At 41.7% G+C, this 27,125-nt stretch overlaps 1 protein-coding gene across 5 annotated transcripts in view; it reads right to left on the reverse strand.

Annotated features, from left to right (window-relative positions):
- ehbp1 (EH domain binding protein 1) overlaps positions 1 to 27,125 on the reverse strand; it is a 162,787-nt gene that overhangs the window by 134,703 nt on the left and 959 nt on the right. For all 5 annotated transcript variants that reach the window (XM_033612644.2, XM_078160960.1, XM_033612643.2 and 2 more), the window contains exons 2-5: positions 26,604 to 27,074; positions 8,105 to 8,162; positions 7,919 to 8,014; positions 4,591 to 4,644 (exon numbers count right to left, since the gene is read on the reverse strand). In XM_033612644.2, the coding sequence (XP_033468535.1) occupies positions 4,591 to 4,644; positions 7,919 to 8,014; positions 8,105 to 8,162; positions 26,604 to 26,707 (312 nt within the window). In that variant the 5' untranslated portion in view covers positions 26,708 to 27,074. The remainder of the gene's footprint in view (positions 1 to 4,590; positions 4,645 to 7,918; positions 8,015 to 8,104; positions 8,163 to 26,603; positions 27,075 to 27,125) is intronic.

Consider the following 27,125-nt stretch of genomic DNA (forward strand, 5'->3'; position numbering starts at 1 on the left):
CTCCTGCTCAGCGCTGCACTCAGTACCGCATTCATTCATCCTGCCTGACTTTATATTAGCTTAGATACCTGAAAGGTGAGGGTGGTGTGTGAGTGGGGGGATCTGAGCGGTCTACACACTCATGCAAAGTCAGAGGAAAATATGATCAGACATACACAAACATCTAATGTTTGGGTACCGTTACACCTTTCATCACACACACATCAACACAGACATTCTGACATTCACATGCAGCCGCACAAAGATACCTTTCCCATTGACACACATACACAAACACTCAGGTGACATAAGGGTGTAATCCAACTGATTTATCTGTGAATGTTTGTAAAAGGGCTTTCACAGATCTTAGGGCACACTGCCCTCTTGTGGCCAATTTATGTACTTCCTTAATTTCTGCTCATTTACTGCTGTTGTAGTGAGAAACCAGGAACCTACAGTGTCTTTAAATTAAAAGACTCAATGCACTTTGGCTCGAAACAAAACTTAATCAGTTTAGTAAATAATATGAATAGCTGCTTTACTTTTATACGTTACACCTGGAAATATGAACTATAGGTGAAGCTGAGAATGACTACTTGAGCTGGATGATGTTCCTCTGCAAACCAACCTTCATATGTTTTAAGGGTAATAACAGTAAGGGTCATAGTACTCAGCAATTCAACAGGTTTAAGTCACAGCATAGCACCAGTCAGTACCACTTAAGTCCTGAGGAAAGCAATGTCTCAATGCAGGTGGGCTTTCTATGAAGATACCCTAACAGTAGCATGCAAATGCGGGGCGTCGTGGCTTAGTGGATAGAGCAGGCACCCTGTGTACAAGGCTGTTGCCACAGCGGCCTGGGTCCGACTCCAGCCTGTGGCCCTTTGCTGCATGTCATTCCCATTTTCTCTCCCCCTTCACACTTGGCTTTCCTATCAATTAAAGGCAAAAAAAAATGCCTCAAAAATATATTATATAAAAGAAAAGAGTAGCATGCAAATGAAAAATTAAAACCAGGACAAAACTACACACCACAGCAATATCGGGATGTGTGTCTGCCCTATGCTTGTATTTTCTTATTTTCACCTTATTTTAGTTTGTGCGGGACGTGTCTGGGTGTCAACCTTTGGAAAGTGGTGTAAAGCTCCCAGTCAATAGCAGTGCATGACTGGGACTCTACAAAAACATAGCGACCAGGGTTACACCGCTGTCTCTATCTGTCTCCTGCTCTGTGGATCCTTGCTGCAGGTCTGTGTGTCTGTTTGATCGAGGGCGAGGTTAAGCTACACACACACTACTTTCTTCATTCACTCTCTAGCTCCCTTAACCATATATTCATATCTGCTCTCGTAGTCTTGTTGAACCAAGGAGGAGGGCCAAGTATAAATGTCTGTTAACAAACAGCAAGTGACAAATCCTGCATACTATACCACTAATATCAAAAAAATCACATACAGGCAGAGAGGTCAAGACTTAAAGCCACAATCCTGACAACGCACTTGTGATACTAGAAATATGAGCATAAGAATAAAGCTGTCTGTCCAATATAAGTCTTTTAATTTAAATTACTAAATGTCATACCCAAAAAAAGCAAGCAAAATGTACCCCTGTCTACTTCCTGTTTATTATTCATAAAACCATCTAAGGCCCTAAAACCCCCAAAGGTGTTTTCTAAATAAACAAATACATCCAGAAATCACACCATTAGTCTTTATCCCATTTTTTCATCATGGCGCTCCCTCTACATCTGAGCATGTAAGGGTATAAGGTTGCTTTCTTCCTCTCCTCCCTCCCTTCCTCACCTCCTTCCTCCCTCCTCTGTGCTCTCCATTCCTGCTGTCAGGGGGCTGGTGGGGCTTTGATCTTTCTGTCATTAGTCAGGTATGCAGAGACACAGGCAAACCCACAAACTTGTCTTTTTCTCTCCCTTTCTTGCTCTCCTTTTCGCTCTCTCCCACGCTCTGGCCAGAGAGAACCGGCTGACCTGCTTGTCTTCTCAGCTTTCTATCAAAGAGAGAAAGGTAGAGCAGTTTCTGCTGTCGTTCCTTTGAGCTTGACGTGTACAGAAAGTGACAGTGGCAAAGCACTCAGCCAGCTCCTTTTCTTTTTTCCACCTACATTCTTAAAAAAAAAAAAAAGAGGGTTGAGAAGTATCAGAGGTCTATCCCTGTTGATCACCAGTGATGCCCCCTTCTCTTAGTGTTAAAAAAGTTTACAAATCAGAGCATTTGGAAGTTGGCATCAGCTTTGAGAAGTCATTTAAGATTCATTTGCTCATCTTAGTGACTCTCAGGAGCTCTAACGTTTAAAGACTAATTCCTGCATAAGCGCCATCTCTTTCCTGTAACTGCTAATGTTTACTTCAAATGAAACAAAACGTGTTAGACAGCTATACCTTCGAAAAAACACCCATGCCAGCAAAAACAAAGTCAGAGCAGAGTATCAACTTTGTCTCCAAATGTTGAATGACATTCTTGACTTCTTACTGTTACAGCAGTTTTGGCAACACATGCCCAGGCTTGCATTTCTTCTCAGGAACACAAAACTGGCACAATGTTCAACAGTTACATGAAACACCCTGAGGACTTCATTAGTGATCCTACAAACTGGGCTACCTAAAATAAAATTTTTGACCAGCACAGCCAAATGTGAGGACCAGACGGGGACACTCGAATACTTTAAGGAAGGTCACGCTTTTCCTGTGATCTGTGTGAGTGTATTAAGCAAGGGGGGCTCCTCCTTCAACTACAGGACCAGGACAAGCACCTGAGACAAGCATGGACCCACGCTGTTGAAGGGAATTTCTACCAGGTCAAAAGGCACTGCCCTGTGGCAGATCTTGACCTCTGATCTCACAGAGCAAAGTAAATTATCAATTTTATCATAGTGACAACCAGTAGAGTGACAGAAATACGCTGTTATGTTTTCCTCCAATGTTACAGAACACAAATTAATTAGAATACATGCAATATTTCTGTAGGTTGGTAACTTTTATTATCAAGATTCTTTAACTGCATTGCCTATTTCAAGCCTCAAATGTCTTCAGATACATATTCTAGTGACTGTTTGGCTGTAAAATGAGAAAATTTGTGATCTGAGCGCCATGTTGGATACAGTTAAATGGGAGCCCCAGGCACCGCCAACCAGCTGGACCAACGTTCTCATTTTACAGCAAAACCGTGTGCTAAAATATGTTTCTGGAAACATGTGACGAGAGAAATAGTCAATGCAGTAAGAGAATCTTGATTCATATTTGATCAGTGCTGCCTAGTTTGACAGTTTGACTGCAGTTCATGTAGTGACTGACATGATTGACAGCTGTGTTAGAGACTCCTCTGCTGCGTTAGAGACTCCTCATCTCTGGCTGGTTGTTGCTGAACACGCTGGGTCTGATTCTAGCAAATGCCATTAGCAGCAGTGCGAACATGATTTTAGTCACAGACTATCTATCTTATGTACTTCTTTCAGAATGTAATGACAGCTTCTCCAAATATGACACAATATTACTTCTAGAAAAGTTACCAACTGTCTTTTTAAGTGTTTAGGAGACACCAAATGACAGCACTGTCACAGAAAGCAATCATCATACATTTTATAATAACCTCACATTTCTACTAACAGGCTAAAACCAGAAATGTGTAAGCACAAAGGCCTCATTTGTCTGACATGTCTGTATTGCTTAGGCACACCATGTCACAGAACAGGCTCCAGCAGATGTTTAAACACAGCAAATCACTTCTGAACAGCAAGTTTCCTGTTCCCTAGCCACTGGTACATGTCCAAAGTCTTCTCTCTGTTTCCCTCTGTTCCCCTCCCTCTTCCCTCAATCCATCCCTCCCATTTTCCCAAATTGCTCAATCAGTTCCTCTCTCTTCTCCTTCTCCTTCCCTGTCTTTTGAGTCCTAGTTTTCATCTAACAGTGCATAGCATTAAATGGCCCTTGCCTTACAATCAATCCAGTCCTTCTTCCTCTGCTTCTGTTGCCTTGAACAGTTGTGTGACCAATATGACAAAATGCAAGATAGGGAAAAATGACTGTTTCTAAACTGCATTCTAAAAATAAAGTTGAACAAATGAATAAATTATTAAATATATGGATATGTAACTACTGCCAACCATTGTTGGTAGTTAGGTTACTAGAATAATACTAGAATACTAGATATTACAAAAGCACACCTGAGGTTTGCAGCCTCAGGATTGCTTATAGAATTACAGGCTGTTAATACCATAAACACACACACACATATACACACACACACACACACACACAAACACCTGTGCTAAACACTCATTGTGGTCATGCATGTATGTCAACATGATGTAAGTCAGTGCTTGTGGTTGAATCTGAGAGCTACCATTCACACTGAGAGAAGGATGTAATAGTATGGTCTGACCACATGGTGGCAGAAGCTGCATATGTAATGCAAAGAGGATTTCTATAGACAAGTTGAGGATGAGAAATAATACGTTTGTCGAGTTTTACCTTGAAGTTGTCATCACCAGACATTGTACATGACTGTTCAGGTGCTTCAGAGCAAAGCATCCCATCATAGAGTACTCCCCTTCCCCACATAAGGTTAAAGAAAACACAAAAACAAAAATGGTACTTACATTTTCAATAACAAATGTCCACTCTTTGTCTTCAAACTCCTCTGCATGGGGGTCCTGCAGGGGTAATGGAGAAAGCAATGTTTAAGTACACAACATACAGTATACTTAATTTCACTGCAACCACAGTGCATTTAATAGAGTATCAAAACTAGACTTCAGAAATAATTATGAACCATCACGCAACCTGTCTTACGCAACACTCAATAATTCAGTCTTGAAGCAATTCATGTCATTAACTGGAGATTTTCATTTTAGTGTGCCAGAAGACTTACAACACAAAAGCTACAACACAGAAGACTCACAGTTTATGAGTGACAGCTTCTCTTCTCTGCTTATACTCTCTATTCTTGCTCCATTTACCCACTGACCTGGTTTGACGGTCCTCCTTCCTCTCTCGTGTATGTGTCTGATGTTTTGATTTAATGAGGTAACTTTTAATTACATGATAATGAGTTAATGACTCTTGGCCTGACTGCAACAACCACTGACTTTCTACATGTGTATTGCTGTTTATGCCGGTCCAGTATGGAATTCATTTTGTGTGTGTATCTCTGTTTTAACCATGGGTTTTAATTGTAAAGTATACTTTTTACTTAATGGACAGGCAAACTTCAAACTGAACAGAAAGCAGAAACACTAAAACATCAAACATCAATTAATCATGATGTGATAATGGAGACGAATGCAAAACTATGGATGTTTCTCTGCCTGCCTGGTCTAGTTTGCCTCTCTATTGATACACTGTACTTGTGTCTCTGTGTTGTCTCGCTTCCTGCCTCTCTGGCTGTGAGATGATGAGAGGAGACAGTAATGGAGGCAGCAAGACAACAGGCAGCCCTGTATTACTGTGCTGGCGCAGACGACCTTCACTGCCCTTGAGCAGAACATACACACAACCACAAATGGCTGCTGGACATACAAAGACATGCAAATCTAACCTGATCAACCTACTCCTTTCATACACACATATTCACAGAAACAATGCACACCTAATCCAGTGCTAAAGCACACATATGCACAATGCACTGCTGAAATAATTAAAACCATCAAATTACTTGCAAATCTAAAATGACGGTTTAATAGTTACCGAGGTAGTGTATCAAGTTAAAATCCAAATTTGGTAGGATAAAGCTGTATTTCTGTGACTCATATTATCAAAAATCATTTACCACGGGGTTAACCATTAAAATATCTATTCTAATACATGACTTTGGGGTCAGATATTATGAGATAATCATTTGCTGTAACTGTTGCTATTACTTTTTGCCTTTTCCAGACAAAATTATAAATCAATTAATCAATACTGAGTATAATCGTTTGTTGCAGCCCCAGCACTACACCTACACCTACACACAAGCAAACACATGCACTGATGCCCTTTCTGTCTGACTATGCCTCTGACACACCCCAGGAAATCAATATTCCTGCAGTCTGGCACAACAGTTCAACACAACACCCACATGGACACAAACACCCACAGCGAGTCATGCAGCTGCCTCATCCTTCTTTTGTTTCACTGCCTTATAAACTGCTTCTAAAAGCCAACAGAGTCTGATATTATCAGCCATCTCGGTTTAGTCTCAGTTTATGGAGTTGTCGGCAGTGTTTAGTGCTGCAAGCTGCAGGTCAGTGACAGTACATAACCCTTTTCTTCTGACTTAGAGTCATTAATGTTTTGAAATTAACAAAGTTACATCAAGATCTTCTACAAGTTTAGAAAATGCAGATGATACTAAGTGCCCACTCTGCTTTCTGAACATCGTCGCTGTTCTGATAGATTCTGCCCACAAAATGAGCAGCCAGAACGCTGCCCGGTTAAGTTACATATTAATTCCAGCATTTTCTTCCTGTCTACAAAGTTCAGCTGAGGCTCCCTGCTGGTGTACATCTCCCTAAGGAACAGGCTGAAATACTGCTGAGCTCAGCTGTTTTCACTGCAGAGCTTCAGGCCAGACAGGGGTGTAAGCGCATCTCTAAATCACTCTCAACGTTTGCTTTAGCCTTGAGTCGACACACTGCAGAAATATCTAAATTATGAGTTGGATTTTCACAGACTTAGACCCGCATTCAGCAATCTTTTTTATATTCAAAGGTTACTCATGAAGTTCGAAGACACGAGAGACAGATGGTCAGAATAGTTTCAGCAGAGGTTTCATATAAATCCTTAATTTTAGTCCTTCATATGGCTTAAACTCTGAAAACTCTGGATCCTACATTTACCATTAATGCAATGGACAGCATCTATTTGTTAGACCCTCCCTATCTAGTAAATGCCTACGAATTTCAAAATCCATGCCTTGTTGTGCAGGCTTTCCATCATAAATTTGTAGTGTAACCCTGATTATATCATCATGGCAACAAAATACATTATACAGCTATTTTAATAGGACGAGTATGTCTCTTCATGACGAGTAAAATGACTTCTATTTGTAAAACTAGTGCAGTGTTCCTTTAAAAAAGAATCATATGACCCAACGTGATAATTCTGTGCTACTTCATTATTCATCGGAGCTGTGTTTATCTCCTAGCAGTCGGAAATCGCTTAATTTCCACTGTAGCAGCTGTAATGAAAGGAAAGTATTCTGATGCAGATGGCAGAGGTGATATTATTTGGTTTATGGCTTCATCAAACAGATGTGGGTGAACCCTGTCCTCAGTGGCTTTGCTTTGTGTCTCATTACAAAAACTGCTTTATTACTTCCTCTGGGACAGGAAGTGAAAGTGGGCCCAGAATAGAGAGACACTAACATCTACAGCAGTGCTAGACAAGCATAGGCCTAGAAAACTGAGGCAGTACACATGAAAGTTGGGCTTTTTTTTTTTTTACATATGTACTTTTCACAGACACCACTGTGTGCCTTCAAAGAAAAGAGCTTCGAACACCTACACAAGGCAGAGGCAGGTACGTAGGTATTTGTGGCAGGAGGGCTAGTAAAGATACAGAGAGGTAATAAGACACTGGGCTCTGAGCTAGCCTGTCAGCACAGAGGCCCAGCATGTTTAAGTAAGCCAGGTACGGTGACAGATACTGTCTGTACAACTGTGTCATTTACAGACACAACTGTATTATTATACCTATAAACAGACCTTGCAGTCATATAATAAATACATTCTTTTTATGCACAAATCAAAACATAAGACTCTAATCTACTCTTAATATCATTCCTCCTACTTATGATGCATTTATGTAATGAAAAATACACACCTATTTACTGAAATTAAACACATCTTAAAAATAAAAGTCAACCCTCATGCTCTATAAACAACCCTAGTTCACCTTAAATATAGATATACTTGTCTCAGTGCTATTAAAACAGCTGTGGCCTACCTTGAAAAGAGTGACAGTGATCTCAATGTTCTCTGGTACAGGCCACACCACCACTCCTCTGTAGGGATTTTTGATGCCAGGCTGCCAGCTGTGGGACTGCAGGACAAAGGGACAAAATAATAAAGTTTCATACTTGTTTAAATGTTTATTTATTTTATTTGACAATGCCACTTATCAAATTCACACCTTAGAGGATTTCCGCCGACTCCTGCGCGTCCAAACCACCACCAGTTTGTCTGGTTGCCTGTGAGGAAGGAGAGAAAAGACAGATGAGTGAAGAAGACAAAGGTATCAATTCATCAATCCATCTATCTCTGTCTCCATGTACCTACACATCAGCATGTTAAGACCGTCAGTCCAATTGATCAGCTTGTATCGTAATGCCTGATGTTTTAAAACGCTGATAAGCCTTTCCCTGTACACACACACACACACACACACACACACACACACACACACACACACACACACACCAACAACAACACATACACACACCTGCACAGCCACTCACAGAATGAATAAATCATGAGACACAGCTAAACCCTGGCTTCGTCTCTGTGGACTGCAGCATACACAACAGGACACACTCACACAAGAGGTTAGTGTGACAGGAAAAAACTAAAGGAGGTTGAGAGCTACGACAACCTAAGCTAGTCCAGGTCAATCACACTGTGCTGACAACTGACAGGAGACACAGTGTAATCTGACTAAATGAAATAGCAGGGAAAGGGGAGAAAAGTATCCAAAGTACAAGTGAAATACTCCATCCCTCAGAAAATGATTAACAGAGCACATAGACAACATAAAGATTAATTTTTTTTGTCACCTCTCCTGACACTTCACCTCCCTTTGATACTAAATTTAATAGAAGGAACACACAGTCAAGGTGTTGTGACAGATTATCTGCAGTAAGAGGCTCAAGGTGTACATCTTTGTCACATATAAGAGAGGCGATATGTATGATGTGAATTCAAGAGACACGGGTCTCCTAAAAACTGTTTGGCATATAGCCTAAAGTGTGTTGAGTACAAATGTGCAGCAGTCATGGTCCACTCTGCTGCAATGTCAGCAAATCCATCACAATCAAGCAAGTAAGTAACGTGAAATCACTCTTGATTTAAAGATAATTAACTGTAAATATCAAGACGCATCGAGGACCAATGTTCTCACAGAGCATTAGCCGACTCATACACACACACACGCACAGTTTATAAAGCATACACTTCATAAATATAAACCTGCATGGAGCTGCTTAATAAATTACAACTGACATGCTACTTTGGCTTAATGTGAAAGTAATACTGACAAATTAGGGACTGTAAAACTCTCTCCCTCATACACACTATATATATCACATTATGTACACTTTGAGAATTCATCAGAAAACATGGCCAAAGCAGTAAGCGAGCTGCCAAGCTGGCAAGTCTGAACCTGCGTGCCTGTCACTCCTGGTGCATGAGTGTATTGTAAAAGTGTGTGTGTGTGTGTGTGTGTGTGTGTGTGTGAAGTTCTGAGGCTGAAATGTTTAACTTCTATATTAAAAATACCACTTAATAGTAACATTTAACCTTCAACACTAATATTTACATTTTAATAGGAATGCCCTGGCTCAGTATCAGCCTGATGAAGACCTCACTAAGCACACCGTGCACTGGACATGACATGAACCAAGCTGTCAGGACTTTATCCTGGCTTACCTTGATAAAGTGCCTCCATAAAAATACATTTACACCCCAAATCCTAGTATATAGGCCAAACCACGCTTTGGCTTTTGGCCATAGAGAACAGGGTGGCACCGATACCTGATGCCAATCTACAACACTGTTTGTCAATAGGAGAGTCTGTGTTTAAGTCACTGTTTTGGCAAGTATCCACACGATGAGTTCTCCAGCTGCTCTGTTACTGATCCTTTGACCTCACAATGGAGAAAAGAAAGGGAACAAACTGCCCTACAGGGATCAATTAAAATCACTTTATTCTTGTCTTCTGCCAGGCTCTGTTCGAGCACGACCAATAAATCGTCTAGGCCGATATTACCTTATCACAGATATGACAGTACTGGCATTAGACTACATAGTACACCGTCTATCTTGGTCACAATTCTGCAGTGACCAAACTGATAGTACTACTACTGTACACTTCAATTACAGGTGAGAATGCCACATATTTATTGGCAAGACATCATGACAACTTTAAAAATACAAAAATAAGGCGGTTTTTGGTTTCATCAGGTGACTGATGAAACCAAACAGGTGGAGGTCAGCATGTGTAGGTGATGTGAGCCTCTGTATATCTGTGGCAATAGCCCTGTATCAATAGCTTTGAGTGCACATACTCCTGAGTTAAGCATCACAAGCACAACAGTGGGTTTATGTTTGCATGGGCCCTTATGTCAAAGACTCTTGCAGAACAACAGCAATGCAGCCATTCTGGGAAAAGAATGACTGACTGTGTGAAAGAGAGAGAGAGAGAAGACACAATGGAGAGAAGAAAGGAGAAAACAGAAAGACAGAGAGGGAAGGAAAGAGGAGGGGTGAGAGGGAAAAGAGAGCAGAGGAGAGAGGGAGAATGACAGGCAACAATTTCAGCCTCGAGGAGAGCCCTCGCATAGAGAAGCTATTGTCCGATAACACAGGCCATATCAGAGAGCATGCAGACACACACTAAATATCATCCCTTGTTTTTTCCCTTTGTACTGTACCCACTGTGCTATGAGAAAAATTTAAACCATTTGTCTGCAGGCTAACTGACTTCTTCACACTTTCTCATGTACGGCTTCAACCTAAGGCCTGCATGTTCGTTCTCTGTTTAACAGGAATCAATGAGCCATCAGCGAGGAATGCCACAGCAGAAGAAAGAAATGTGATGAAGACAGCCACAGAGTGCCCTGAAGTAAAGCAGTTAAAGTGTGTGTTCATTACGGCTTGTGTTCAGCAGCTCTCACTCATACAGAAAGCTATTTTAACATTATGGCCTTCAGTTTAAACTGACGGCATGTTAGGGAATGAGATAGTGGGGATTTATTGGAACATATGGCAATACATTTGTGTTTCTTTGAAACAGTCTTGCAGCACATTTTCTGCACTGTTGATGTAATGCCCCAATAGGCTCAGACAGTTTCCCATCATTTTACTGGATGTAGGAGAAACAAAACAGAGATTGTGAGCTCTTTTTGCATCTATCAAATGTCATATATACCCTTATTACCCCTGTGAAATGCTGCTTATACAACAAAAAGTAATTTATCTGACTCTCCGCAGATGGGTGAAAAAGAGGAAAATGAAAGATAAAATAAGGATAAAAATGTAAAACTAATCGGCACAGTTTTCATTAGATATAGAGATGAAAGATGAACATAAGAATCTGTGATAGTGTGTGAGTGTTTGTGTAGAAGGGGCTGGAGAGAGAGAGGGCAGATATGAGTAAAAGTGGGTCAATAAGCTCAGCAGGAGCTGAGATGAGGGCCCTCTGAGATTGACACAAAACACAGATAAACCCTCCTACATTTATATTTAAGGCATTTAGCTGCGGCTCTCATGCAGAGAAACCTGCAATTAGTGGGCATGTAGGTGTTCAATGTTTTCCTCAAAAGACATTTTAGCATCACAGCAGGTAAGAAAAACATCAACACTTGCAGGAATCACTGCAGTTACTGAAGAGGATGTTTCATATACATAATTAGTTACAGACTTTTTCCGTGCAGATCTTTATAATTGGCCTTTTTTGTTTTTAATGTTGCATATTTCTTTGAATTTTATTGTCTTACTAACAACCATACTCCTTGGCTTTAGTGCCATTTCTAAATCTAAATTATACAGTCAGCTCCACGTTTTTTGAATGTACCTTTGTAAGTGTGAGTTACACTTTGGCGACTGCTGCTGTGCAGTGGAGAAAGCATCTCTGCAGCAGCCGCAGTTCTTCATCAGTGTCTACCTTGTATTAGCTCAGCCACAGTACTGCTAAGCACTCTGAAATATGATGTCAGCACTCACAGCTCAATACAAAATCATGTGCTTATGGGCACGAGAAAAAGGACTCTTAGGGGATGCAGTTACACACAAAAAGATCAAGTAAAACAGGGCAGGTGTAGACTGCAGAGCTGCACTGGTTCAAAACAAATCTGTTCCCCAAATCTGTACAGTTAACTATTTAGTCAGAGCTCAGGGGGAAATGGTGGTTTTACAAAAAATGAAATCATCCTGTGATCTCTAGCTCTTAGGATAATACGTGCCACTTAAAACAGACAGGAAAATAAAGCTTGCTCATCAAAGAAATTAATTTGGCAGCTCAAATATGCTTGTGGTGAAACACTTGAGGCTCCGTGCGCATGTCCATCTGCCTGCATGGTTCGAAGTGGAGGGTGCGTCAGGATGTTACGGCTGATGTATCTTTCCTGTAGGCAGGAGGACGGAACCACTTCACATTTGATATGACGGCCCCCGGACCAGCATTACACACACATAAACATCAACTACACACCCACATTGTTTTGAAACGCAAACACATAGCAGGGTAGGGCTAAGTTTAGATCAGTAGCACAGCAATAAAACATGACCAAGTGATAAACACAGTGATAAAGTATAATGTCTTTTCAAAGCCACAACAGTGCGAGGCAACTTCCAGATTCCAGGAGGGGAAGCTGTCCACTAAATATTGACAACCCTTTTAATGCTGAATCAGGTGAAAGAAAATGACTCGACATGGCACCATATCTTTGGCAATATTCCACCTTGCAGCTGCCTTGCACATGCAGTCTGTGATACAATGTGGGATCCCTCAGCACAACACTTGTGCCTAAAGCTGCATCAATTAATCTACTTATCGATCAGTTGTCATTTATTCCGGCTTAACTGTAAATATTTTCTGGTTTCTTTACTTTCCTAGACAGTAAATTGAATATCTTTGGATTGTAGACAAAACAAGACATCTGAGGACTACATCTTGGAAAACACTGATTGACATTTTTTGCCATTTTTAGAAATGTTATAGACCTAACAACAAATCAATTAATTTTGAAAAATAATGGACATGTTAATCAACAATAAAAATAATAATTAGTTATAACTTGTGACACACACAAACTGTCATAAAAGTAGAATGTGAAAGGTTTCAAGTAGCAGCAATCTGTGTTAAGATCGTCACTAAATGACACTCCAAGTCTCCGAGCTGTGGGGCGTATGATCTCAGTCAGATTGTCGGTGAGACCAACAATGAGGAGAAGCCATTGTTTGCCTCACTGTTCAATTTTCTGTGCATGAGGGGCCTGTGTGTTTGTTTGAGAAAGATATGAGTTGATCACAATAGCGTGAAGAAATTAGAAGGAGAGTCAGGGTAAGAAGGAATGGGAGAGGCATGATAAGTATGTCTGCGCGTCTGTGTGTAAGTAGATACAGCATCATTCCGACTAAATGCTGACATTACTCAGAGGAGGAAGAGCTTTGACGTCTGCCAACAGACTTCATGTCTGCCTGTCAATCACAGACATTAGGATACGGGAAAATGTAGATTAGTTTGTGTTGTACTACAGCGGTTGTGAGAGATGAAACAACAGACTACAGCACTGCAATGCATACCAAAACAGATACTGCTGCAATACATACGGGCATAGTGTATGTAATTTAGCACAGACTGCATCACTGAAGTGCATGAAAGGTTGAAGTATAATGGGACTGCAGTGTGATACATGCAAAGAATACAGACTGCTGGGCTATAAGAGGTGATTTAAAAAGCCAGTGTAACGTATAGTGATTTTAATATTACCCACACACTCCAATACTGCATTCTCACCTCATATTTATCACCCTATATCATGAATATTTATTTTAATACTGTCCTTATGCAACAGGGATGAAACAATGCATACATATTTGTGTATAATATGTATGGACACCTCTTCTCTCTACCCTAAACTGACAAAACACAGTAGTGACTGAGCTTCTATCCAGTGCATGAAAGCTTTAACATTTTCTGTATGTGAGACAGAATACACCATATGCATTCTGTCTCACACACAGAAAATGGAGTATATGTTCTCAACACCAACAATGGCAAATGCTCGGATTAAACAGCAAGAAACAACCCCTGTGCATACTGCAAACTCAGCTGTCCTGTCTGTGTTTCCTTATTCTGGTATGGACAGAGTAACTTACAGGATAGGGCTGTTTTAATGACTGTATAAAGTAAAACACACTTAAAATATGTGTTTCAGTAGTATCAGTAATATTGACCAGGACTGAATAGAAGAGAAAAAAGTACCACCTACAGATAACTTAGTGGAATAAAGAAAGGATGAGGAAGTCTCCCGCTGAGTCAAGTGATAGCTGAGATCTACAGTGCTATATAACCACAGCCACTTTCTACCAATGATACAGTCAAAATGAAATAAATGACACAGTGACAGTTCAATGCTTTCAAAATACTGTTTACTCAGAGCCCTTACAGCCCCATCATGAAAAGCTTATCTAAAAAATGTTTTTTACACTTGGCCTACTTGGCAATTTCTGATTTAGCACAGACAGCAACAAGAAGATGGCTGAGAGTAGGAAGTGACAAATGAAAGAAAGGGAAAAGAGGGAACAGAGAGGGCTCACTTTGCTGTGCTGTCAGACTGTAGCCTGTGCTATCAAGACAGATGTAGCAGTGCAAACACAATCTGTGTGGCTGTCGCACCCCAGACTGCCTGATAAACTAAGCACACACAAGTCCACACACACTAGGCATGACATGAAGAGGCAAAGTATGACTTTAAATCTTCATTAAGTCTAATGCAGTGCTCACAGAGTGAGATAAGCGAGGTAAGATGCGTTTTTGAAAACCTGTCCTAACCACTATTCGGATTATCTTATTTCCTGCGTCTAAACTTCCTCATTTTCTACCAAAAAAAAAAAGTTTAACTGTGTCTTGTTGGACATTTTGTCATAGTTTGTCTTTTCTTTTCTATCATTCTGTGTATAGTTGTGTTTTTGTACATTTGTATATTCCTGCGTTATGCTATCATGAATTAGTGTTTGAGGATGTTCTGAATAGCGAAGTACTCCTATGAAAGGTCATTGTGATTTGGTAGTCATGCTTCTGCACTTCAGAGTTGATCTCATCTAATTAGTGGCACCAGCTGATGGAGTTATCACACCTGTCTGTGTCTATATCGGTTCTGTGAAGCACTCATGTCAGTAGCACTGATGAGTCAGTGACTGAAATGTTTGCTACTGTTTTCAAACTCCTTATCTGCACTTTGAGCACCTATTTGTGCACAGAAATCTTAATTAAATAGACTAATTTTGCATTGATCTCAGTCTGTGATCCTTTTTGTGGCTCTCTAGCCCAGTTACATTGGTGTGCAGGTATCTCCTCTGCCATCCTGTCTAGTTTTTTTATTGTACCAACGCACCCAAGTCAAACTTATTTGCTGCCCCAAGTAGGTGCAGTTTAAAGCTGTGTCTTTAAACTAATGTGACTGTGCTGAGCAATAAGAAGAAGTGGAATATGCTGTGGAAGTGGTTTGACAAGTTTCTATGAGCATTTAAAACTTTTTGTCTGCCATTAAAAACTTTGCAATCTGTTGTAAACAACATAAACTAGTCTGCAAGACGGACAAAAACCATCCATCTGACCTTAAAGACACCAGGATCTGCGTGTCTTGGCAGAATTTAAAAAGTGACAACATAATTAAAAGTGTGAGTGTGTGACACTGAGTTCCTCTGGTCTTTGCTGACAGTCCCTTGAACTCCAGTTATAGAACAGACAGCCAGTGTATATGTGGCAACCAGGATCTGAGTCAATGACACAAAGTGCTGAAAGCAGTAACACCAGACTAAAGTGTCTGCTAGTGAAAGCTAGAGCACCCCACTAATTAGTGATTGAGCCTGTTTGCATAAGTGTGTACTGTATGTTTGTTGTAACTACAGCCGAATGTGTGGCAGGGACACTCTCTGTAACTGTTAAATGATGTTAAATCAAATTAAACTTCCTGGAGTGAACAAAAATATTAAGACTGTGCATAACATGTGTAACCATGTGTGTGAATGTGTCATTATTATATTGTCATACTGACTTTAAATAATTTCATTTTCTGTTAATTATATTATATTTTCCTGGATCCAAACATTTGAAAAGGTCAGGATGACTGGCACCAGACGCAAACATGACCTTTATTAGATCAGAGTCTGGCCATTATTAAAAAATATTATTTTTCTGAATATGACCTTTACATTTCGTCTATGTGCTTAAAGGAGCAATAAGCGAAATTCATCATTTCTAGATTGAAGGAATTAAAAAATTGCTATGTGAAGAACTAGAGGTGTAATTTCATCTGGAGTATAGCATGAACTCACAAACCCTCTCTCTGTGTTGATCTCCAGCCCCTTGTTTACAAGCCAGTCTGGCTGCGCGTTCATGTACGTTCATGTGAGTTCAACTGAGTTATTAGCGGCTCTGTCCCAACAATGGGTCAGGCGTTACAGTTGTGTTAGGTGAGTAGCCCGGCAGCCCAGCTAACATTTGCAATTAGCATTGTAAAATGTAGCCCAGTGGGCAGCCTGGCATGCTGTGTTTAGCTATTCCCCTGCCTACTTCAATGATGGTGGTACCTGTAATAAATGTAATATATTTGTTGAGATGGAGGCGAGGCTCAGTGACTAGATGAGCTGGTAGAAGCGCCCCATAGCTGTAAGTTACTCCAGTAGCCGTAGTAGCTCTAGTGCTAACTCCAGGAGCTAACGCTAACGCCCCTACTCTGCGTGAGCAGAAGAGTAGGAACGTTAGCGTGGCAGCCGACTTGTGCTAACACTAACGTCCCTACTCTTCTCCCGCCAGGCTCACGGCTCCGGCTCATGGAGAAGAGTAGGGATATTAGCGTTAGCACTAGTCGGCTGCCACGCTAAAGTCCCTACTCTTCTCCGTGAGCCTGGCGGGCTCGTGGGCTCACGGAGAAGAGAAAGGACATTAGCGTGGCAGCCAACTAGTGCTAACGCTAACATGACAGCAGGGAAATGGCTAAACACAGCAGAGACTGAGAGCGAGTGAAAGACATCGCTAACTGCTAAACTAAGTTGGCTGTTTAGGTTTTATTTCTTCAACCCTGTGGCAAGTGAATCTGCCTGTAGTAAAACCGGGGCTAACTGGTGCTTCCTCCTCAGGCTCCACTTCACTCAGCTGCCAGCACAGCCAGTTAGCCTCCCCTAGCCTCCCAGCTAGCGGGGGCTAACCGGTGCTTCCTCCTCAGGCTGGGTCCATGTCATTGGTTCGACATCCCATTAGTCTGACTGTCCGCGGTGCTGAACGGCTTGCGGCGGGCGTATGGTGCGCCGCGACCGGCTTGAGGCGGAGCAGGCTCACGGCTTATGTGTTTGTCACTTTCTTTTTCATTTTAACCCACACCATGATCTTTTCCTGACCCTAACCAAGTGGTTTTTGTGCCTAAACCTAACCAGACCTTAACCACAGGGCATGATGATGATTTCGGAACGGACTTAGGAACAATGGGTTTAATATGGTCGGAACAATGGGATGTCGAACCAATGGGCAGTTCCCCTCAGGCTCCACTTCACTCAGCTGCCAGCACAGCCAGTTAGCCTCCCAGCTAGCGAGGGGGCTAACCGGTGCTTCCTCCTCAGGCTCCACTTCACTCAGCTGCCAGCACAGCCAGTTAGCCTCCCAGCTAGCGAGGGGGCTAACCGGTGCTTCCTCCTCAGGCTCCACTTCACTCAGCTGCCAGCACAGCCAGTTAGCCTCCGCTAGCCTCCTAGCTCGCGGGGGCTAACCAGTGCTTCCTCCTCAGGCTCCACTTTACTCAGCTGCCAGCACAGTCAGTTAGCCTCCGCTAGCTTCCCAGCTAACGTTAGCCCCAGCTCTCCGTTTGGATCCAACCAGAGCACCGTGCCCTGGTTTGTTATTCAGGTTAGTGTGGGAAGAAGCGGCGGGTATATCAGGCAGCTGAGTGAAGTGGAGCCTGCGGAAGAAACACCGGGACCGTCTGGATGTAACAGTCTGTGGAGATGCTGCGGTTTTCGGCTGCACAGACAAGGCGAGTGGGGTGGGGGGTGGAGAGCAGAGGTAGAGGGAGGAGTGGCTCATGACACACTTTGTTTTGGTCTACAGGCAGTGCACAACAGCAAACCTAGCGGTGAACTGATTTCGCTTTTTGCCCCTTTAATGAATAGATTTGAAGATTTTCACCGCAGATTAACACATTTGAGCAATCCCACTGCCCAGCTGGATTCAACTGTGTCATATCACTCTTTTGAAGAAGATGCTTGTTATCTTGTGTGGTTAATGATCTATAACTTAAAAAGCCACATAGCGGGGTGTGAATTGGGACTGCGTAATGTTTTCCCAGACATTTGCTCCAGACTTTATTACTCCCAGTGAGGATGTGAAGACATCAAGCGTGAAGACTCTTTTTGAAGCAGCTGCCTTTTACATTCAGTAAGCAGCCTGCTTTTTTTTATTTTTGAGAAATTTACAAAGTTTGCTTAAAAGGATAGTTGCATGGAGACACTCATAGATGAGAGCTTTACCGCAGACACAGACCACCAGAGGTCAAGTGTGGCCAATTATGGATCTGCCATGGCTGAGGAGAGAGAGCCGGTAGGAATGAGTCACAAATAATAAAGCACGTAGGTTGGACAGATGAAAGTGAAGTTCAGAAGCTCCACCTTCCCGGAGGAATGGAGGTAAATCTTACCCCCTGAAAAAGCATATAAGGAGCAGAGAAGAGGGAACTGTCGACTCTAAGTGGTGATGACTGACAGCCAGGAGAAGAAAATTAAATGTTTCTTTGCTGACACGACTGCCCTGTGGGTGAAGGGTAAAACTCTCCACAGAAAGATTTCAAGTCACTGGAAAATAATTGTGAAATGGTCTGTACTGAGATTTTGGAAGCTTAAAAAACTCAAAAACCATTGTCTATACTTTGAGATAACAAAAACTGATAGTCCTCACAACTTACGAAGTCCATGTGTTAGATGCTACAAGATAAGTGCACACATTGTGAGTGGTATGTATCTTTTCTTCTTGTTGCTTTAATTTACTGGCTCATCTCCAACGTGCTTTCATTCCTCGCTTATCACTTGATTTGTGCGGTGGCGGGGGAGTCCACATTAACTGTAAGACTGAAAAAGCCTCTGAGGCTTTGAGCGGGCAAACTCAAAGTAATATATTTTCTATATTTCTACTGTTAAACTCTCATAAGAAAGAAACAAATGCTAATTTTGACTTCTATATAGGTACCCATTAACATCAATGTGGCACAAAAGATAACATTTCGACACAAGACAGTAAAACAGTGGTAAACATACACCTTACTTCCACAAAACAAGATAGCACAATGAAAGCCTCAGGGAGAGATTGTGCACAGTAGCAATCAGTTATATCATGTGTTTGGGAGCATCTCCAAAATAAAAGAAGGGAATCAGGGGAAGCTGTCTTTCAGTAGGGTAAATAAGATAATAAAAATCTCCCCTCCCTAAACAACTTCTCTCTCTATACCAGCTTGCTAACAACCGTAGGGAGATACTGACTCAGAATCACAACCATCATGTGCCTAAGAGCACCAACAGCAAAGAAACAATGAGTCCTGGTGAGGAAAGCAACATCCATTTCTGAAGGCAATGATACATGAGCAGTCAGGCGACCATGGCTCCAGCAGTAATGTTAATTGATCGTGAATGGGAAGAAAATGAAAATATAACAGAAGATGAACGTTTGTGGTTGCTGGCAAATAAAACTGTGTTCTTCATTATGTTCTAATTTTGTGTCTTTCTTTTAATATTGAGCCAGCAGCATCATTTTGCATCCTAAGCAGTTTGCTGCGTGTGGCTGGGAGCATCCACAGAGGGAAGTGTGATGTGACCTTTAGCCCACACAAATTACACTAACTGGGATAAAGAATCTGGGGTATGCATGGGTCTGCAGAAGGATCAGACTGCTGTTTTACCAAAGGGGGTGTGATAAATTACCATCACTATCACTCTGGCCACAAAGTGATCAATCAGGAGCTCCACACTTTCCAAAGAGTCCAGAGGGCGGGTACAATAAAGAATTTACTAGCCTGCAGAGACCACATCCTTGTTTCGCAGAGTAGGGGAGAAAACTTTTTTTTACTAGCAGAGAAGGAAGGTCTGCTGCATGTTTGAGCTGCAGCAGGCTGTACATCCTAAATTCCACCTGCACCAACTACATTTTTAAGAGCACGCTTTCCAAAATGCAACACCAGCACACTCCTGGTTGGCTTATGGTGTTTCTTTTGCCACCCTGACACACATAAAGTATGCATTTATCAGTCTGCAGATGCTGCAGCTCTGCTCTGCAGGCTGATAAATGATGAGCAGTCTCCAGGGCCATGTGTTTCTCTGCCTGACAGCAGTAGAGACAGACACACCAGCACAGTTTTCATCACATTTAACACCCCATTGCCTGCTTCACAACCCTGCAATGTTTCATGTCTCTTGGTGTGTGTGGGAGGGGGTGTGTAAATGCCTGTTTGTGTCCATAATTGCAGCACAGAACAACTACACTTGGGCGGATTCCACTGCAAAGCAGTTAAAAAGACATTATCGGAAAGAGAGAGAAGCAGGGGGAGGCAGAGAGAAGAGAGATCAAGTACAAAAGAAGAGAGAAAGAGAATAAGTTGAGATAAGTGTGGTACAGAGAAAGACAGAAGAAAATGGAAAAAGAAGCATTAAATGATAGTGTGAGAGCTGCCCCAGATGACAGCAGTGGGCTTGGTGCACAGAAACAATTACAGAATCACAGGAGGAGCTGCATGCTATACTGAGAGGACTAAACAATCGGCAGAGGTAATTCAGCAGCAAATGCTATAATTAAGTGATAAGCAAACACACAAATAAGAACAACTCAAGTATCAACTATGAAAACATGTTTGTGTTCGCCCCAGTTTTGGCATTTTACTGGCATCAGTTACAAAGATTACTCAGTGACTGAAGCCTTACAATCAGACTGCACTGAAGCACTGTGAGAAACTAAAAGATGTGAGCAATTAAATAATTATTTTCTCCAAAACCTCATAGCCAATGATAATCCAAACTGTGTGTTTTCATCCAGAATTTCAGCACAACAAAAACAACTGTACTGTACTATAACCTGGCAGTGAAACCATCTCCTGGTGCCAAAGTTGTGCCAAAAGGAATGTGTCAAGGCCTCGAATTTGAATAGAATCGAGAGCCACGTCAGACCAAGTTGGCAGGAAGATGTTTCTCTGGCAGAGACATGATGGACGCTTGCCATCGTGCACACATGTTAAGCAGAAGACGACATGTCACAGCCTGACACGCTGGTCACTTCCAGTGAAACACTGAGCCATTTCTGAACTGACAGCCTGATGCATGGACTGTGGTGTCCAGCACTCACATTCAGTTACACACTTCTGCACTTGTGTCATTCAGCAACGCTTTAATCCAGTGACAGTGAGTGAGTAAGTAGAGACTGAGTGTTTTGCTCAAAGACATGGGCTCATGCTGGTTAATGTGAACAAAGGCTATATAATAATTGCACAGCTCATAAATCATCTCCCTTGCAATAGCTTGACACTTGCATTTGGAGCCAGAGTACAAGTGGAAAAAAACACATCAATTTTCAATCAAAAAAGTTAATGAAAGAATAAAAGCCTAGTTACTTTGAGTGTAAAATTAAATAACATGAAGAGCTGATAATGTGGGACTCATCTATCAAGTGTTGCATCACTTCTATAACAAGCCACAGGTTAAATGCTGAAAAATAAATCAATTTGTACGCCACAGGAATCCACAGCGGGAACACTGAACACCTCAGAAGAGAAGCGTAAATCTGCCTGAGTCTGGTGAGAGTGAGTGTGTTCAGAGTTTCTAAATCCCTATGAAATGACTGATGTTGTGCATGTGTGTGACAGGGTTTCTACACAGCCCTTGACTGATAGGAAGCACTCTACCATCCCTGTCATGTGACAGTGAGGGAAGCAGTCTCGATTAGCTACGCTTGCATGTAGCCAGATAGAATTACCATGTAATCAATAGTGTCTCTGTGTTGTTTCCAGCGTATTACTCTCATATCTGCGCCACGCATGTCAACACGTCTGTCAGCGGCAGTGACACTTGTTGGCTTATGACGATGTTTTCAAACTATACTTTACCAGACAGGTTGACTAGCAACACATTCTTGCTCAACAGCACTAGCCTCAGGGGAATACTTACAGGGTGAGTGAAGGCTGCTTGCAAGCTTAAGTTCACACCGAGTAGTCTTTCGCTGTTGGGGGTTGCACCCTCTTGACAGCAGCTGAGCGTGCCTCACTTACTTAACTCCTCAAAGTACTCTTCTTGATCTGGGGAGTAAACAATATGGCAAAGCACTGCACAACAACAGGAACCAGCTGAGAAGAGAGAAAGTTTTATACAGGATGCAATCCTGTCTGTTGACAACTTGTTGCACAAGGATCTAACAGTCTGCAGGGTTCGAAACCAGCACTCACCCACTCACCAGTGACAAGTAAATGAACTTTGCTCCTCACTTAACCAACACGGCCAGTCAATTTCAAGTTTTGACGCTTTCATCTGCCACAAGAAGACGACTGTGCGATGCATCAGTCCCAATTAGTAATCTGATGAATAAAAAAACCTAAGGTGCGTGGTGCATTCAAGAGCTAATAGAAAGCTAAACCGATGGAAAAGTGTGAATTGGATGCCTGACATAATGCACTGACAATTTACAGTATCAGAAAAAAATGACCAGCAAGAACACTAACAAACAATAAAAGTGTGAATTTGTGTAGCTCTGGCCTATGCTCAAGCACACATGACTTCCCCACACACCATGCACAGAACAACCTGTCAAATCAAGTAACAATATTATGAGACAGACATGATCCTTGGACACTGTTATGAGAGATGCAAGAGAGAATCAGAGGAACAATAAATTGCTCACGCTGTAGCCAAGCACTTAGCAGAAGCAGCAGCAGGAGTGAGATAGTAAACAATTAAAGTAAGCAGACCTTGCACTGCTCCATCACACCACTATGTATGTGTAATATTTGCTTAAGCCTTAATGAAAAATTACATGCGTTTCTCTGGGACTGGGCAGCAACTGTGTGTGGAAAAATAAGGCTCACCGGATATTTAATTTTGTAGACTAGCATGCTCACCTATGTTGATGATTAAACAGACTTAATATACATGATGACAAGTGAGATGTTTGCTAAGCTAGTTTTCTCTCTGTAGCCAGTAACACTTGCTCAGTGGTGTCAGTTGAGATTGACAAAAAAAAAAAGTTGAAATAAAAATATATCAGAGAAACTTGATGCAAGCATAAGCATCTAAAAATGGTGTTAACAACAGAGAGTCACCCTATTATATGTGTAGCCACTAATATATAAACAGCACAATCCCAAAAACTGCATGTGTGTAAGAAAATCAAAAGTATTAAACATTAAAAATTATTAAACAGGGGTCAGTTTATCCATTTTTATAGAGGTCAAAATATAACTTGTGCCAAGGAGGTTTGATTTCCAACCCTGACCTACATGAACATTATTACCTGCTACAGATGAAGGACAACACAAAACACTGTTCATTTTTTATCAAAGATGTCACATATCAACTACCAAAGGAGCAACACTGAGAATGGTGCTTCATTTCACTGGCAAACAAAAACACTGAACTCATTAATGTTTTAATGGTTGGTCTGAATTGATTCTGGAGTCTGAAATGGGTGTGTAAGTGGAATGCTAACTCCCTCTGCTCCACAGAGGAGTCGACTACAGCAACTAGGGCGACGAATGCATCCCAAAAACTGACTTTACAAACATATGATATAGGCTAAAGGATAAACAGGAACTCCCCCAGCCGTAGACTCCTGATCTGTCACCACTTTCCTTCTCAAAGATGATAAAAAAAAGAAATAAAGCTTGTAAAGGAAGAAAAAGTAGGCAAACAGGGTGAATCCCCTCTAAAGTGGTGAAATTACTGATTTGCTTTTAGCCAGAAAGTCTCTCACAGACTGCCTCTGTCACCACGAGTCATTTAGCTGAACAGCCACTGATAAAGTCTGACTAACGCAGATGATACCAGTAGTATCCAAAATACGAAGAGTAACAGTCGGCAACAGGTGCCCAATGATGGACCCGCAGTGCCCGATGGCTGACTGATGGGGTGTCAGAACCCTTATAATTAGGCCTACATCAAATTCAATCTGCAGATGACATATCCAGATGCTCCTACTTAATACCCCTTCTTAAAAAGGCACATATTATATTGTGCTTTGGAGGTTTGCACGAAGAACCTGCGCCATTATTGTACATCATGTAATCTGGCAGGTCAATGCTCTGTTTTGTATTAGTGTTCACCATTGAACAGGCAGTGTAAAGGACTAGAGAGAGGCCACATTAACTGACACCACCAAAGAATATTTAAGCACTAAAACATGTATTCTGGTTCAGTGAAAATGCTCATACAGGCTCACTCCATGCAACATCCACATTATATGAGGTGTCAAGCAACTGATGCCATCTAACCTCCAGGAGACTATCTGAATATGTTCTGATCAGTTATACGCCAGCCGTAAGGCATGGAAATCACACACTAAGAACCACAAAAACGCATATGAACAACCCCTTGAACTTCTCACCTACTGATTGTTTCAAGTGTCCTAAATTATCTAGACTTTAGAGATTATTCTACTGAACCTTTGAGTGTGCAAAATGCTTTCAAATTTCACACAATGTGCATTCAAAGCACCTACATCTTTATGTATGGGCACCCATACACACATGGAACATTCAAACAAACCGGGCTGAGCCTTTCTTCCTGTTACTGATGCCAAAAATGAACGGGCTGTAGGTTTTCAAGAAGTACTTGTGAAGGCTTCAGGATTTGAGATCCATTTGAGCTCTGGGGACTGTTTCCAGTCTGCGTAGATGGAAAGTTTCCACTGCAACAATAACATACCGTACTGATGAAGTCCAAGGAAGGCAGAACCCGTGCGCCAACGCTTTCTCACACACTTTGAGCCAGGCGTGCACACATACACACAATCGAAGGGAGAAGCATAAGCCCTGAGGCACCAATCTCAGCCACACATTTGATGTAAAGGCAGACATTTCTTACATCAGGAGTTATCTAAATACTAGTTTATGCAGTGAAGCTGACATTTAAGATGAGTGGTAGCAACAAACACTGGGTAGTGGCAACTGAAATGGGCATGATGACAGACTTTACTTGAAGAACAAAATCTGAGCACTTATTTATGTATCTTCAGTCCAAGGGTAGCTAAATTTAGATTGTATGTCTTTATCACAGTTATCTAAAACTACTATAGATAAGAACTAAATCATAACAACAACAAATGTCTAAAAAATGCGTATTTCTTCCATTGAGTAACACAGAGGAGTTCTGCTCAGATTGCAAAACAAAGCGTATTACTGACAGTGTGCTGAGCCCACCCACCCTTTGCTCTGGGAAGAGATGTACATTTTTCTCATTCCATTCTCCAACACGTTAACATCTGTCCCAGGTCTAAGCTCTGTGGGGCTGTGTTAGTCACGCCTACGGCAAGCCGCTCGAGAATCTGTGTCTGCAGGCTACATCTTTACTTAACAAGTCCCCGCTCTTCACTCGTTACAGCCAGGACACATACCTGCAGGCTCAGGTGTAGCATATATCCACCTATCTGCCCCAACACCCAATAGCTCCTCTACCTCCTTGCAGTGTTTATCATTCATTCTTCACTACAGAAATATCTTTGGGTTGTACTTTTAAATACTGGGGTTGAAGCTATGGGAAAAGCTGCCATACTAAAGCAAAAACAAATTAACAACTTAAAACATAAAAGGTATGTTGCTATTGTAGGTAATGTCAGTATGCAGACATCTGCTGTCATTGTTTTCAACAGAGCTCACATCTTATTATAAGAAGAAAGAGGACAGCAATGACTGTTTATAACTTTACACATAAAAGTCAGGGTACTGTCTTACAGTCAATAAAAAAGATCTCTTCTCTCTTCAATCTTTATTAAGAGCTGGATATTCTTATTGTGTTATATCTATGATTCTTGATTTATGCAACACTTGTTTTTCATTATGCACCAAAATACTGAGGCAAATTCCTTTTATGTGTAAACCTACTTTGGAGCGATTTTCACAGTCAACAGCTCATAATTTAAGTAGATAGATATATTATGAAGGGCTATGGAACTGAGCTCTTGTAATGTTTTAACTCTCTACAAATTATCTGTTTGCTAATATAGGAGCACAAAGATTAATAGTTCTCTCATAGTTTCTCTACTTCCGGTAAGGTCAGAAGTCAAGATCAGATTCGCTACAGCATCCCTAGACCTGGTAGGCGTTTAGTGGTTTGCGCAAGGACATTTCAGGAGAGCGGGGGCAGCTTGAACCCAACCCTTCAGGTTGAAAGAAGGGAAACCTCTCTGCCTGCCACCCTCTTCTTACCACACTCTTTTCATGCCTTAAACCAAACAAATTCAACATTGGTGCACAAGGAGAAAAAACCCAGCAATTTTACAAGGCATCCGGGCCCCTCCCAGCATGCAGACATGCCTGCACACCAAGGAGACTGAGTGAGTGTGTCTGTGTGTGAATTATGGCCACCAGGAACGAGCTCAGCATTCCAGCACACACAGAGACACACAGTTTTCATGAGGCTTAAATGACAGCACTGTGGTCGACAGTTATTCCCAAAAAACTCACCATTTTTTAGTGCATTCCACCATCAGTTCCTGATAGGAAGCCACGAACTGGAATTTGGACGCATGCTTCCCCACACGTTGCAGTCTCTTCCAAACCGAGGCCATGTTTCTTTGGGAGCGGGTAGTTTCTGTGTACCTATCCCGTCCTGGACTTCCTTCTTTGGGCTTCCTTCGCTCGAATTCACGCTAATTTTTACAGGACTCTGAGCATATCCAACCCGCATAGACACATAATTAATGTTTTACCGGAAACACATTGAAACAAAGATAAGACCGCACATCCAGTCGTGGCTGCTGGTCTTTAAAAACTGCCTGATAAATCCAAATGTAAGGACGAGGAATCTCTGCAGCAGTGGTCGAGATTTGATGTGGCGGCGCGCATGATGTTGTAATGAAATTTACTCCATAATTTCGAAAGGCATGATGAGTAATCCACTTGGCATTATTATAACATTTCCATCTGGTGATCCTCCTGCAAAAGAAGGAAAAAGACAGTCAGTAGAGCAACAGCAGACTGTAAAGC

The sequence above is a fragment of the Epinephelus lanceolatus genome, chromosome 17, assembly GCF_041903045.1.
Source record: "Epinephelus lanceolatus isolate andai-2023 chromosome 17, ASM4190304v1, whole genome shotgun sequence".
Lineage (NCBI taxonomy): Eukaryota > Metazoa > Chordata > Actinopteri > Perciformes > Serranidae > Epinephelus > Epinephelus lanceolatus.